We start from the raw sequence: 16771 nt of genomic DNA, 5'->3' as shown, positions 1-16771 counted from the left end.
AAAAATGAGGAATTCAAAACAATTCTTTGCGAAATATTGTCTACAGTTTCCAAAAGACAGTCAGTACTGTATAAGTACAGTGATTCTGTGTGGGGTACTTTCTTTCATCATTAGCAAATGTTCCACTAAAAGTACTGTCTTCCACGCCACATACTTCTCATTCTGATTTTAGTAATGTGTTTTTATACCACTAGCATTTAGATAGGATCAAACTCGAACAATCCACCTCTATAGTTAGAACTTAAGACAAGTTCTTTTTAGCGAAGGAAGATGTAAAAGTTCCTCCTAAACATTATGTAGTCGCATGTATCCACTCTGATAAAAAAAAATCTAAGTTGTACCTAATCCAGAAAGTAGTAGTCATCTGTAGAAAGCAATTGCAATAGTATTGGCTGATGGCCATTTCAAAGTCAACCATTTCTGCTTTAGATGGATTCTTCATTTCCCATTCCACAGATACCAATTTCTCCTAATATACACCATGCTCATGACAATGGCATATATTACAATGACTGTAGAGTTCACAGTCTTCTCCCAATTAAAGTATTGATATATGGCACCAACCTTCCATCCAACATAAACAGCATCCATTAAGAAACCAAACACCTTCAACAAGCAATTCCGATTACGTCCACTGTGAAATGATTTATACTAAACTGATAAGATGTGTGGCCATTGGCAGCACTCAGATTTCGTTTTTCTTCCTGCTATACACCCCATTACAGAATCTAGTTGGTGCTAGCTTAGTGGCGTGTACATGTCATAAAGCACTTGTTACTGGATCATATGGAACTCTGTTGCACAAATCTTAACAATAGTACTATGCTGACGGAGAAAATGATGTTTCCTAACCCCACGGAAGACTGTATTCCACAAACCGATGCTATTATATATCAATCCCATTGCTTAGTACTAAAGAGTCACAATGTTTCAATGGAGCTAAGGAGGTGTTAAGAACATAGTGTTATCATATCTATCCGAATAAGAGAAAACCTAAGTGTGATTTATGTAGAAAAAAGTAATAAAAGAATGCATTTTAACGATAATTCTTCATTTTTCACAATATACATTAAGAAAGAATAAAAGTATAATATAAAACAATAGTATCTATAACACTATAGTTGTCTTCGTGATAAATGCTCTCGTTGTAGCTAGAACAGACCACTGAAACACAGCACACGAGGAGAGAGTATATCCACATATCATGGAAGCAGCAATTTCTCTGCAGGAAAAGAATAGTACTCACACCTCTAACTGGATCACATTTTTCTCAAGTGAACTTTGTCAGGAGCTCTCAAAATCACATTTTGTTTTGATACTGCTTCCATTAGGTTTGATGGGGGTTTAATATTAGCTGCAGCCTTTTCTGTAATTTTCCTCCTCTCTTCTGACAAATATTGCCCACAAAACCATACAGTATGTTCAACCCATCGGTTATTCTTTCATTTCAATATTTTGGTCCTGTAACACAATGGAAACACACGGTTTCAATTCCAAAGTGGCTTAAGGGAATTCAGCTTCACTTAGCTAAAGACCAGCCTTTGAAAGATGCCAGGCTCACATCGTACGTTCTGAATTTAGGGTGACCTAACCTAATTTCTCGCAAATCATACATTGAACTGCATAACGATGCTGATTTAGGAGATGAATGTGGTATTGTCTCCATTCTCCACAAGGTACAAAATTGTACAAAATAAACAGTTCGACCCACTGATATTACTCCCCAACACCCAACACCGTCAGACATCCCCTACATTAAAGAGAGACCTTTACATATAGCTTAATTTAAAGATTCAAGATTCTGACACTTCTGTTCACGTTATCATAACGTAACTTATAGCCATGTGTTCTAAATTTGCTTGTGAATATAACACAAGCATAAAAACCTCGAAAATTGCACTATTTTTCATACGTATGTATGTAAGTCTCTTGCAGGAGACCCTCATGGAACAAGTATGTCAGGGGCAGGACCAGGATACATCTTGTAAGGTACAGCCACCATCGTTGGATCCGGGATAGGGTTCGAAGGCGAACCCACCAGACATTACAGCTGGCTTAGGGTTCCACACGATACGGCCAGGATAGGGTACACAGGTGAAGACACACGCAATATGTCTGGGGTGGTGTCGGGATGTGGATTCATTAGCAATAGGGCCGTGGTAGGCTCTGGAGACCCCGAGGGAAACCGATACAGACACATACAGCAAAACAGGGCAATTACCCTAGGTGTTCACTGTTGCACCACATTCACAGCCAAAAATGGTTCAAATGGCTCTGAGCACTATGCGAGGTCATCAGTCGCCTAGAACTTAGAACTAATTAAACCTATCTAACCTAAGGACATCACACACACCTATACCCGAGGCAGGATTCGAACCTGCGACCGTAGCGTTCGCTCGGCTCCAGAGTGTAGCGCCTAGAACCGCATGGCCACTCCATCCGACCATTCACAGCCAGAATCAGAGTTTTGGCCAGAAGTGAATTCCTGACCACATGAGCGGAAGTGTAGGCATCTTGGATCCTTAGAGTAAACTATATATAAGGGGAGCGTTGAAAGCAGGTCACTCTCTAACATGGTGAATGTCTGAGGGTGTTGGTGAGATATATGTGGGTCTGTTTGTTTTCTACGGTACTCGTAACCCGTGCGGAATGAAGATACTCCCACATTCATCTCCTCAATTAGCATCATTATACAATTCAATTTGTGCTGTGGAGGAGATTAGATTAGCTCACTGAAAATGTAGAACATCTGATGTGAGGCTGACACCTTTCAAAGTTTGGTCTTGCTCTCTTAAGCATCGTCCTGATAAACCAGGTGAAACTGTATTCTTTTATACTGGTGATGGAGGTGAAACCATTTGTTTCCATTGTGGAAAACAGTTTGAAACACTGTGATGAAATGGTAACTATTGAGTTGAATACGGTGTGTGATTTTAGAAGAGCTTGTGCTGGATAATATGTCAGAAAAAAGTTGCAAAAATTACTATAAAGGTTGCAGCCAATATTAAACCTACAAAAAATCTTCTGTAAACACCACCGAACGTCACGTGACTGTGAGAGCTTCTGACAATGCTCGCCTGTGTAAAAATCTTCTTTCACCAAGTAATGGAAATAATATTCTTTCCGTGTGACGAATTGCTGCCCACATTAAATATAGACCTACCCTTTCCTCGTTTGCTGTGTGTCAGCTACAGTAAGAACATTTTCGACGAACGCAACGACGTTGCAACAGATACTGTCATTTTGGTATGTACTTCTTATACTCTGATAATTCACATTGTGAAGAATAACCATTGTGTTAAAATACGTTCTTTTTTTGTTTTTCCCTACATCGGTACACTTATTTGTACTCTTAATTAGCCCGCATCTCGTGGTCGTGCGGTAGCGTTCTCGCTTCCCACACACGGGTTCCCGGGTTCGATTCCCGGCGGGGTCAGGGATTTTCTCTGCCTCGTGATGGCTGGGTGTTGTGTGCTGTCCTTAGGTTAGTTAGGTTTAAGTAGTTCTAAGTTCTAGGGGACTGATGACCATAGCTGTTAAATCCCATGGTGCTCAGAGCCATTTACTCTTAATATAATAGCTATGATTCCGCTGTGATTTTTTCACCTTCTGACTTGTATTGCAGAATCGTGATTTTTTTTTTAGTGTCAAAGCATGGAACTGACAAAATACCACCGGTTCGTCAACGTATACATTCTTCCGTCGAACTAAGAACCACCATCTGCTTCTGCAGAAGACTACTATTGTTAAGATATGTACTATAGATTTCCATATTGTTAAGATATGTGCTATAGATTTCCATATGATCTGGTATCAAGAGCTTTGTGACATGAACACACCACAAAGCTTGAGGTGACTAGTTTCTTTATTAGGGTGTATTGCAGAGAGTAAAAGAAAATCTGAGTTCTGCCTACGACCAAGCGTAGTATTACTTTCGTGTAAAGCATTATATAACAGATATAATCGGAATTGGTGGTTGAAGGTGCTTGGTTTCTTAACGTGTGATATATATGCTGGATGGAAGCACGATGTCATATGTCAGTACTGCAGTAGGGAGAACTCTGTACAGTCTACAGGCATTGTAATATATGCCATAGTCAGGAGCATGGTGTATATTAGGAGAAATTGGTATGCATGTAGTGTGAAATGAAAAAGTTCATCATAAGCAAAGCTGGTTGACATTGAAATGAAACATCAGAATGTTCTATTGTAATGGTCTTATATAGATGACTATTAGGTTATGGATTAGGATAAACCGCTAGATATTTTTTGTCAGAGTGAATGTGTGCGACTACGTAACGTTTGGGAGATAATTCTATATTTTCCTCCGCTAAAAGAAACCTGTGTTAAGCTCCAACTACGGGGATGGAGTAGCACACACAATATCACCGTACTTATATAACACTGACTAACGTTTGGAAACTATGTGACAGTATTTCGCAAGTAACTGTTTCTTGTTTGCTTTAAATTCGACAGTTATTGCATGCAAAACCTGCTGGAGTGGGCGTACCATCCTGCAATGAACTTCTGTTGACACTAGAACGGTTGAGTGACCGAAATCACGAACAGCACATCTCTATCTAATGTTCATACAGAGCCGCGCGGAATTAGTCGAGCGGTCTCAGACGCTGCAGTCATGGACTGTGCGGCTGGTCCCGGCGGAGGTTCGAGTCCTCCCTCGGGCATTGGTGTGTGTGTTTGTCCTTAGGATAATTTAGTTTAAGTAGTGTGTAAGCTTAGGGACTGATGACCTTAGAAGTTAAGTCCCAAAAGATTTCACACACATTTGAACTTTTTTTTTGTTCCTACAGAAGATGGTGTCGTGCCGCCAACTACCACTTGATATATATGTCAGTTTTCTACAAAGCGTCTGCCACTCTATTTGACCGAGTAACCCCTTCGTACCTTATTATACATTATCAATTTCCACTATTGACATTGGGATCGGATAATCGATAACAATGGTGCGATATACCCCCACCTATAGAGCCATTTGCGGCGTAATTGTTTTACATGTTGAATGTTCGCATGAGACAGAGTTGTCTCCAAGCAGGTGGGAAGACAAGTGATGGAGTTGGTAGTTGACCAGAATTCAACTGAATCTATTAGACGATAACTGGACTAGAAATCCCGTACACTGAGTGGAAGCGCTAACTGCAGTAAAATGAGTAGTAGTAAGCATCTGGGGCGAGCTGAAGTAGAATACATATTCGGATTATTATTCATCTGCTGGAATCTTAAGTGAAGTAACGCAAAGACTAATAACTGATAGGTCGGTGCGCTAGAGCAGAAGAATGTCAGGCTCAAAATCATTTGCATGGATTATTAAGAGGGTGTAATCGACACACAAAGAAGTGGCAATGTAGAAGGAGAACGGCCGCAAATTCTGTCAGCATTTCACCTAGAGACTGTGGCGATAAAATTCGGACGATCGGGATGTAAAAGGCTCTAAGATGATTAATTGGCGACTCCATGTTGTCTTGTGCACTACGACCAGGTAACAGGTATACTTGAAAAAGAGACAGCATTGTTCGTATATTTTTTACTATTGCAAAATCGATTTTCTGTCACTGAGTGACCATCTTCAGTGCTATATTGTATAACTTAAATTGGGATGCACTGTTGTCACTAAACTTACGGCAATCATATAGAGTCTATGTGATTGCCGTAAGTTTAGTGACAACAGTGCATCCCAATTTAAGTTATACAATATAGCACTGAAGATGGTCACTCAGTGACAGAAAATCGATTTTGCAATAGTAAAAAATATACGAACAATGCTGTCTCTTTTTCAAGTATACCTCTAAGATGATTGCTGTTGCTGGAGGAGACATCGGCATTGATTTGGTCTGACTTGCACGTGTTGGTTGATTGGCTATCGATGTACGATAGTCAGATAAGCTTGGAATTCCTGGACCTGCTTCTAAATAAATAAAGTACAACTACACAAATGCGCACTATCCACCGCTCTAGGTGCAATGCGGTACCGTCGTCGGTCCACTATCGGATAACACGTGGGGGAGGGGGGGGGGGGATGAACAATGCTGTGATTATACCCCGAATCATTCCCTACTCTTGCAGTATGCCTCTGTAGGTGCGAGGTAGTTGCGCCAATGTAAATGATGCAAAGGATAGTGTGCATGTTGGAACCTCTGTCAAACTGTTAGAATCGTAGTATGGAGGTACATCGCAGTTGAAATACTTGTGATGTACTTCTCACGAATTACTATGCTGTTAGCGGAGACTCTGACACAACCACGATGTCGTAGTTCTATCGTAGCGATCATTGCAATACGATAAATGGGACTAGCGCACATACAGAGGCACGTTTATGAACAATCATTCGATGTCATTGACTGCAGATAAATCAGATTTTCTTCATACTACAGATGAATCAGTAAGGTTTCATTGGCCACTTTTTTTTTAACTATATGTGGCGTAGTGATAATAGATGACATTACAGTACGTACAGAGGCATGCAGACAATCACTTTTTGCTCGACAATTACATATGTGAGTGGAAAAGGAACGAAGAAATACTGCTACGGAATATTCGACACGCTGCAGTTGTTTGCGGAATGGGTATTTAGAAGTAAGCTCTGTCTATAGCACGGTTGTAGCACCGGCACCGGTTAGCTACAGAGGTTTGCATAGGCTTGAGGACTGGTGGGAGTTGGAGAACAGTATGGCTAAATGTAGCTATTGAATCTAAGATATTCGAAGAGACCTGCTACAGTTCTATGACGCCACTGACTAAAATTCACCAGAACGAGTACCAATCGAAAAAATATCTGGACGTAGCAACCCGCGTGATGGTGAACTTCTACCTGTACGTTGGTGTACTGTTTTCCTCGTTGTGGTAGCTCTCTACACAGCCAGCGATGGATGATTGAGGACTAGCCAGTCTTTTGACTAACGGAACACTGCTGTCACAACGTGATGGGATTTTGATAGAATTAGCAGGGTACAATTAGCTATAGGCATCACTTATTTGTAACTCAGGAAGATACAACTGCCATATCGGAACCTGGAAGAATTTTGAGAATGTAAGAGGGCTAGAAATACTCTGACAAAAGGGAGGCAGAGAGGTGAGTTCCATCTAAGTGTTATGAGGAACTATGTTACTCCCTCCCGCATCGTCTCGCGAAGTGACTGCAATGAAAAAATTAGGGGCAAAAAAAGTATTTTACCAAGAGACAATCATCAACTGGAGTTCCGTCTTTTGTTTTTTCTAAGAAATAAGAGACAACCTTCTTCCGTGAGTTTTGTGTGTCTGCTAATCGGTGGACTGACATCTTAATAGGTAGACTTAACTTACATCTACATCTACATACATAGTCTACAAGCAACCGAACAGTGTATGGCAGAGGGTATCCTGTACTACTACAAGTCATTTCCACTTGCCAGTAGAGCGATGGAGAATAAAAGCTAACTGTATACTTCGATATGAGATCTAATTTCTCGTCTCTTATCTTTGTGATCCTGACCCGAAAAGTACGTTGGTGCCTCAGCGTCATTCAGCAGCAAACTTTAAATGCTGGTTCTCTAAATTTTCTCAAGAGTGATCCTCTAAAAGAATGTCGCCTTCCCATTTAAGTTCCAAAGCATCTGATAATTCTCGTCTGTGATCGAACCTACAAGTAACAAATCTAACAGTCCATTTTGGAACTGGTACGCTGTCTTCCTTTAATCCAACCTGATACTGATCCCCTAAGGCTCAGGCTATACTCAAGAATAGGTCGCAGTCTCCTTTATAGATAAACCTCACTTTTTCAAAATTCTTCCAATAAACCCAAGTCCCAGTCCTTTGATGCTCATTTAATTTCATATCTTTTGCAACATTACGCCCAGATATTGGAATGTGGTGACTATAGTAAGCAGGAGGTTACTAATACTGGATATGAAGGTTACAGATTGGTTGTTGCTACTCTTCTGCGCCATTCATTATTCCAACTAGAAATTTTGTCTAAGTCATCTTGTATCCTACAGCCAATTAACTTCGACATCTTCCTGTACACCACAGCATTAGCGTTACCCGATGTGTCTCTAATGCACATCTTTAGAGAGGAAATATGTTTAACGATTTGCTGGTGGGAAGATGGGAAACATATTGCTCGTTGACAGTGAAATGTGGATGTCGGTGACATTTAAGAGGCCAGGCGCTTGCTCCTCCTCCAGGAAAGAACAGGATGGCTTTTACAAGTCTGGACAAACTGAGTAATGTTTCTGAAACATGTGCGTGATGACAGGAAACGCTGCCATTGCGAGGTCGCCGACAGACACAACGTTTCCATGCTTAACGATTTGCTGGTGGTCTTTGCTTGAAGACAGGAAGCTCAGCCTCAAAAGCACCTGCCCCACACATGGTATCTTGTCCCACCGGTGCCCCGAGAGCACTGTGAACCACTTGTGCAATTGCAATGGGCTTTACAATAAGTGGTTATCCAGATCAACAATGGGGACCACTGCAGGATGTGGGATCAAACGTCAGCGTGCACACGTCTCCACGAAGGGCAACAGGTTTCTTGCAACCTCCAGCTGGTGAGGGGGTTCGTTGAGATACAGCTGGCCACCGCTAGAGCGCTCTGGCGTGTGTTGTCACGTGGTGTCTAATGCAGTAGTTCCCCCAGCTGCCATGTGGTTTTAATTTGGTGGCCTCTGTGCCCAAGCACGCAGTCAGGGCCAGCGATACAGTACTTCTAGGCGAGGCAGCTTGAGGTTCTACATTTAATCATTTGCTCTCTGGTGAGCCAACGGCCATGCTGCAGTCATAACACCGGTTCCCGTCAGATCACCGAAGTTAAGCGCTGTCGAGCTCGGCTGACACTTGGGTGGGTGACTGTTCGGTCTGCCAAGTGCTGTTGGCAAGTGGGGTGCACTCGGCCCTTGTGAGGCAAACTGAGGAGCTACTTCATTGAGAAGTAGCTGCTCTGGTCACTAAAATTGACAAGGCCGGGAAAATGATGTGCTGACCACATACCTGCTGACCACATGCCCCTCCATATCCGCATCCAGTGACGCCTATAGGCTGAGGATGACACGGTGGCCGGTCGGTACCGTTAGCGTCTTTCGAGGCCTGTTCGGACGGAGTTTAATTTAGTAGTGGTAGTAGTAGTAGTAGCAGTAGTTAGGTCTCTAGTGACCCCTGCACATGCATTAGGCTTCTGGACACCGATGTTAATGGACATGCTGAGGCAGGGCGCTGGCAGCGTGTAAGCCTCAAACTACGCTTACTCTCACGCACCTTCGACGCTCATGTGCTTGCCTCTCTCTTAGAAGGTGCCGGTGGATATCCGTTTGTGATATCTAGAATACATTTTCGATATGTAAGGTGCATGTTTATGATCTGTGATGTTTAGGAGTGCTGGTATACTGTGATTCACAATATTTGCTATATGTTTGGATCTGTAGCTGTGCATATAGACGTTTATGATTTTTTATGATTTGTAGGTTGAGTTTAGGGAAGGTATTTAGCTGTTTTGGCATACTGATTTTCTCGATATTTATCGTATCGTATCGTTATATGATCTGTACATAAGATTTATAGCTGTACTGTTTTTGCAATATGTGATGGATCTCTGCAGCTGCTCAAATGAGTTTTATGTAACTGACTTAAACTGATGATCTGTAGCAGTGTACTTAGGGCACATAGTTGTTGTTGGACACAACAGGGTACTACTTACATTCTTGTGATTTCCCCCCACCCCCCTCCAATTTCAAGTGGTATTGTGAACTGAAGAAAATTCTTCAAACAGGATAACACCTGCACATGCCAAAAATGATGATATAAAGAGATCCTTCCACACTAACAGTTCAGCACAGACTGAACGTTTCCCTCCAATTCCTAGTTAGAAAATGTGAGTGGAGATAGATGGGGAGGGGACAGATACTGGATTGTGGAAAAACCCATGATGTCATCTGCTAATGTAATCATTGCAATGTTGCCGTATCTACTGACACCATCTTCAATAAATCTGTCAACAATTCTGACTTTTCCAGCTTCAGCTCTGCCTCACTACTGCCAGATACCAGTCAGGCTGTAGCAGTAACAGAAGGGATATGTATACCACAATAATTTCTGTAAATGTAGTTTTGTTTTATTTCAAGTTCACTGTCCATTTGGATAGTACGAAAACAATTATGCAGTATATCGCACAGTATGATTTCATAGCGTGTACTCTGTGTGTATGCCAAAGGAACTTATGTAAAATCGTTATTTTACGACTGCAGCTACTACAATGTAAATATTTTCTGTGGTTTTGTTTACCTTGAAGATCTAAAGATGTCAGCTGAGTCCTGTCGAAACTATTAATCCAGTGTACATACACACAAATAAATTGATAAAGAACTTCGTATCACAAACTTTCTTTATATTGAAAACTGATTCATGGACTGTGCGGCTGATCCCAGCGAACGTTCGACTCCTCCCTCGGGCATAGATGTGTGTGTTTGTCCTTAGGATAATTCAGGTTAAGTAGTGTGTAAACGTAGGGACTGATGACCTTAGCAGTTAAGTCCCATAAGATTTGACACACATTTTGAACATTTGAAAACTGTTTTTGTTGTGTTAGAGACAGTGATCAGGAACAATAAAGAAGGTAAACATATTTCAATTTGATAACACAAACAAAAAAATAACGAGAAGAAAACCTTACAGAAAACTCCACTATAGACCATACAGTTTCTTCTCACTTTCATACTGTATAACACACTGTTTATGAAGCAACTGAGCTCCATGTAACTGGGGACACTTTTGAAGGCGGCTAGGCCCACTACTTGTCAAACCGTCCAAATAAGCCTGCGGGGTATTGTCCTGTTCCTCAACAGCGGCCTCTGAGATGTCCTGTGAGGTCTCTGGTGGGACAGGGCGATTGCAGACCGCTGGTTTTCGCACGTCCCACGCGTTCTCTATGCAGCTGAGATCTGGAGAAAATTGCAGTCATTCCGTCTTACTGATTTATGCTCCAATAGGAACGTGTTCACTAGAGTGTGACGATGAAGGCGTGCATTGTCGTCCATCTGTTTTACTCCCACTCCAAACCCTCACAAAAAAGAGTTACATGGCATGCAAGAATGTCATCCTCATACTTCACACCAGATAACCACCCATGTACTGGCATAAGATATGTCCTGCAGTCATCATTATTCCACCCCAAAACATAACTGAACCGTCTTGAGAAGGGTGGTGGTCTGCGATACAGTTAGGGTGTAAACGTTGCCTCCACACGTTCATATAAGTGTGGAGACCGATAAGGGTCTCATCAGAAACGAAGGTTGTGTTGCAGTGCTTCTTAGTCTGCAAAGAGTGGTGCCATGCCCATATGATACCAGACCCTCTCTGAACCCAATTTAGAGGCGGAATCTTCAGATGTCTTCTGGCAAGTAATCGCTCCTTGTGGAGCCTATTTCGTATCGTTTGTGTTGACACCTACACCCCTACAGCCCTACAGCTGTTTGGAACTACCACTATAAACATGTAGCATTGTGTTGAGGATTTCTGCTTGTTTTTATATTCAGATATCAGTCCTGCGCACTCGTTTATTTCCGCGACCACTACTGAGACCATAATCAACTATTCCTATCGCTAGGAACTTGTTCCAGATTCTGGAGATATCATTTTGACTCAGAGTGACAAGTCCATCTGTCTCATTCCCTCTTTCGTTTGAATGACTGCAGGAAGCCCTTGATCATACGTTACTGTTGTCTGAAACGTTCTGAAGCGTAAGAAATCTACTGCAATGTTTACAGGTGACACGGTTGCAACAGACACAATGAACTGCCCCTCAAGGCAGAAACATAAACTGTTTCCGCTAGAATTACATTAAAACCTAACCAATGTGTTGATATCATAACATACACTCCTGGAAATGGAAAAAAGAACACATTGACACCGGTGTGTCAGACCCACCATACTTGCTCCGGACACTGCGAGAGGGCTGTACAAGCAATGATCACACGCACGGCACAGCGGACACACCAGGAACCGCGGTGTTGGCCGTCGAATGGCGCTAGCTGCGCAGCATTTGTGCACCGCCGCCGTCAGTGTCAGCCAGTTTGCCGTGGCATACGGAGCTCCATCGCAGTCTTTAACACTGGTAGCATGCCGCGACAGCGTGGACGTGAACCGTATGTGCAGTTGACGGACTTTGAGCGAGGGCGTATAGTGGGCATGCGGGAGGCCGGGTGGACGTACCGCCGAATTGCTCAACACGTGGGGCGTGAGGTCTCCACAGCACATCGATGTTGTCGCCAGTGGTCGGCGGAAGGTGCACGTGTCCGTCGACCTGGGAACGGACCGCAGCGACGCACGGATGCACGCCAAGACCGTAGGATCCTACGCTGTGCCGTAGGGGACCGCACCGCCACTTCCCAGCAAATTAGGGACACTGTTGCTCCTGGGGTATAGGCGAGGACCATTCGCAACCGTCTCCATGAAGCTGGGCTACGGTCCCGCACACCATTAGGCAGTCTTCCGCTCACGCCCCAACATCGTGCAGCCCGCCTCCAGTGGTGTCGCGACAGGCGTGAATGGAGGGACGAATGGAGACGTGTCGTCTTCAGCGATGAGAGTCGCTTCTGCCTTGGTGCCAATGATGGTCGTATGCGTGTTTGGCGCCGTGCAGGTGAGCGCCACAATCAGGACTGCATACGACCGAGGCACACAGGGCCAACACCCGGCATCATGATGTGGGGAGCGATCTCCTACACTGGCCGTACACCACTGGTGATCGTCGAGGGGACACTGAATAGTGCACGGTACATCCAAACCGTCATCGAACCCATCGTTCTACCATTCCTAGACCGGCAAGGGAACATGCTGTTCCAACAGGACAATGCACGTCCGCATGTATCCCGTGCCACCCAATGTGCTCTAGAAGGTGTAAGTCAACTACCCTGGCCAGCAAGATCTCCGGATCTGTCCCCCGTTGAGCATGTTTGGGACTGGATGAAGCGTCGTCTCACGCGGTCTGCACGTCCAGCACGAACGCTGGTCCAACTGAGGCGCCAGGTGGAAATGGCATGGCAAGCCGTTCCACAGGACTACATCCAGCATCTCTACGATCGTCTCCATGGGAGAATAGCAGCCTGCATTGCTGCGAAAGGTGGATATACACTGTACTAGTGCCGACATTGTGCATGCTCTGTTGCCTGTGTCTATGAGCCTGTGGTTCTGTCAGTGTGATCATGTGATGTATCTGACCCCAGGAATGTGTCAATAAAGTTTCCCCTTCCTGGGACAATGAATTCACAGTGTTCTTATTTCAATTTCCAGGAGTGTACTTATGGATCAAAAAGTTCAATATTAAAGTTTCCGCAATATGCAACATTTAGGTTAATTACTGTATGACGTCTGGTGTTTTCTGTGATTTGTTTGTAAACAAATATTCAGCAGCCAATATCACATAAAATAATTCTTTATTGAGGGCAACCTGTTTCAACAGACTTTGCTGTCAACTTCAGGTCTTTTAACCTTATGTTATAAAACATATTCATTTTAGTCTGGACTGACGCGCAATATGTCAAATGGAGAACAATCAGGACAGTATAAAAGGTTTCTCATCTCTAAAATATTTAAGAACATAAAGAACCTTATGCAAAAAGGCCATGTCTACATACCTATTGCTCACAAAATCTTGTTAAATCGTACGAACAAGGCACAGAGTAGCACATCTGTTTACATATGTAGGACATATTCTAAACATTGCGAATCCACTTTAAATGGAAAGGTACCTTCTACGCAATTGAAAGTGGACTCGCACAGTTTAGAATATGTCCAGATACGTAAAAAGATGTGTTTTTTATTCCACGCTTGAATGATGCAACAAGAATTTTTGAGCAATATGTACTCGTATATGGTGCTTTATGTTTTTAAAAAATTTAGCGATGATAAAGCTTTTATAATATGCTAATTTTATTCAACTGGCATCATGTGCTTGAGGCTCAGCGTAAAACTAACATGTTTTACAACTCAAGATTTTAAGACCTGAAGATGATGGCAACGTTTGTCGAAACCGGTTGTCTTCAATAAAGAGATATTTTATTCGTTCTTCGCTCTTGAATGATTTTTTACAATTAAAACAGATGGCCCTTCAGTTCTCTCACAGTGAGAAAATACAATATTTGTTCGTGTTTCGCACTTGCAGGCAGCGGGACTGCCATTAAAGGAGCCAGCCGTGGGGTCGCTGGTGACGGTGACCGGCTGGGGCAGGCTGTCGGAGCACGGGCCGCCGGCCACCCAGCTGCAGGCGCTCACCGAGCCCGTGCTGGACCCGCGGCGCTGCGGCGAGGCGTACGCCTTCCTGGGCGGCATCACGCAGCGCATGCTGTGCGCCGGCTTCCCCGAGGGCGGCCGGGACGCCTGCCATGGCGACAGCGGCGGCCCGCTGGTGCAGCGCCGCCTTCTCGTCGGCATCGTGTCCTGGGGCCTCGGCTGCGCGCGGCCCGGCCTGCCGGGCGTCTTCTCCAACGTCGCCGCCCTGCGGCCCTGGATCACTGAGCACATAGGCACCGCTTGACCTTTCTCGACCCTCTGTTCTGTCTGCAGCACACACTGTACCTGTAAAATCTTTAACTAATGCTGCACATATTTTTCCGTAGACATTTGGATGAAAAACCTCAGCAAGCTGCTACTTTTTTATTTATTACTCTACGACTCATTTTGACGTGAAAGTCGTCATCTGGCTAATATTTAATCTTCTGTTTCTGGTGTATAGCTTACCGTATGGAGTACAGCATAAGTAGAACACAGAAAAGTAATCACTTACACATCAACACTGGTCGCAGAAACAAAATTTTAAAAAATTCTGGTTTGCGTCGTATTTACATCAAACTTCCTACATCAAAAATATACTCTTTAGAGCCCTCACACATACACTGAAAAATGTAGAACAGAGTTTTTAAACACTTTTAAAGACTTGCACAAGTCGAATAATGAACTTTAAACAGAACTACTGATATTTGTTCCCATATATTTCAGTGGACAACAATTCGATGAAATCTCTGCACGTATATTGTGTAGTGCTGTCCTGCCCTAACAATTAAAATATTTGTCTATAAAATTGTAGAAATGGTTTTTAGATCATAAATGTAAGCATTTATTTATTTTTGAATAAAACGAAAAATCTAACTATACTGTGTTTGTTCAACTGAAACTCTAGTTGCGATCTTTCCATCTCTAGAAGTATATACGATGACGTTATCGTTATGTGGGATTTGATTTATTTTTTACAGGATGATTACTAGATACTTGTAAGATAATAGTCATAGGTTCTTTTCGAGAAAAGACTGGCACTTGCCATAATCGGGCATGAAAACAATTCGACAGTGACACTGGAAAATTTGTGCTGGACTGGGAACTGACTCCACGTCTGCCACTTAACATGCGTGGTTCCTTTAATTACCTCACTCATTTGGACACACGTCTTGTCGAGTCCAAATTCTCAATTTCTAACACTTGTAAATTCCATAGTCCATTCACTACTTGCACACAGAAAGTACTGTAATCCCACAAGAGGCACGGATCTTGTTGTGCATGGTCACTGAAGTTATCAAGGCAGTCACGCCTACACATATACTATTTGTTATATATATTTGATTTACTACATATATATATATATATATATATATATATATATATATATATATATATATATGTGTGTGTGTGTGTGTGTGTGTGTGTGTGTGTGTATTTGTGGTGTTGTTTTGCACTCGTCCAAAAGAGCAGACATCACACACACACACAGATATATATATATATATATATATATATATATATATATATACGTGTGTATAGTCCAACACACCACATACACACATATACATGTGGTAAATCAAGAGACACCTGTTTTAGACACATAATGCTAGCAACTACATTTCAATAATACTTCGACTATGTTTGGTAAATAGCTTGGTGTTCTGTATACTCTTTATCCAGAAATTTGACTATATATGCACGTTAACACGTAATCTCTCTTGAACCATAATTTGATGTACACCAGTAGGAATCTTTACACAATAAACATTATGACCAAATTATACCAAACAGATACTCCAGTATTTCCATATTTTTGTTATGTCTTGATTAAAATTCCATCCTTATCCTTGTTACTTTTACTACAGAAAAGAGGCATCCCTATTAACGAAAACTGGGGCAAGTACATGCTGGCTAATGGGTGCTGGTAATGTTACTCGAACATCTGATGTGGAGATCGCAATACAGCGTGCTAAGTGGACGTGCACGTCTTTCGGACTTAGACAAAAGTCGAACTATTGGCGTGAGCGTCATGGGACCATCAAACAGCACAGGTTGCACGACCTAACACAAGACAAATGCATGGCGAGAAACGTGGGTGCAGGCCCTTCCACAAGGATTACACAACGAGATGGCCAAAATGTTAATCGACTCTCTCTGACGAATAGGCGGAAGACAAAAGCTCAAATGCTGGCAGCTGCTGTAGGCAAAGTGACACCACATGCAGCTGGAAACTGATTACTGGAAGCTGGATTGCAATATTGAGTTGCCATGTGTCGCTTCCGTTGACACCATATTACAAATTACAGACAGTGGAAACTTGCGTAGTGCAACGCCAGAGTTCACTCGGAGCTTGACTGGCATTCTTTCAACGAAGACACTCACGTATTTCTGTGGCGATCAGTTAGCCTACGTGGCTGCCTTGGGTCCACAGGAAACAGTAAGGCCCATACCCCTCCATCTCCTGCTTTAGGTGCTATTGTACATGAGTATAAGGCTGATTTCGCAGATCTGAAGGTGG

At 42.9% G+C, this 16771-nt stretch overlaps 1 protein-coding gene across 1 annotated transcript in view; it reads left to right on the top strand.

Moving 5' to 3' along the window:
- The window catches only part of LOC126474429 (trypsin-1-like), a gene marked incomplete at its 5' end in the record, with an annotated part of 66452 nt that extends 51937 nt beyond the window's left edge, over positions 1-14515 (top strand). Inside the window, one exon of the mRNA XM_050101900.1 lies at positions 14144-14515. Within this exon, the coding sequence (XP_049957857.1) occupies positions 14144-14515 (372 nt within the window). The remainder of the gene's footprint in view (positions 1-14143) is intronic.
- Positions 14516-16771: the final 2256 nt, after the last annotated feature.

The sequence above is a fragment of the Schistocerca serialis genome, chromosome 4 (genome assembly GCF_023864345.2).
Source record: "Schistocerca serialis cubense isolate TAMUIC-IGC-003099 chromosome 4, iqSchSeri2.2, whole genome shotgun sequence".
Lineage (NCBI taxonomy): Eukaryota > Metazoa > Arthropoda > Insecta > Orthoptera > Acrididae > Schistocerca > Schistocerca serialis.
Note: the sequence above shows the minus strand (reverse complement) of the source record. Positions and strands in the feature narration are given on the sequence as shown.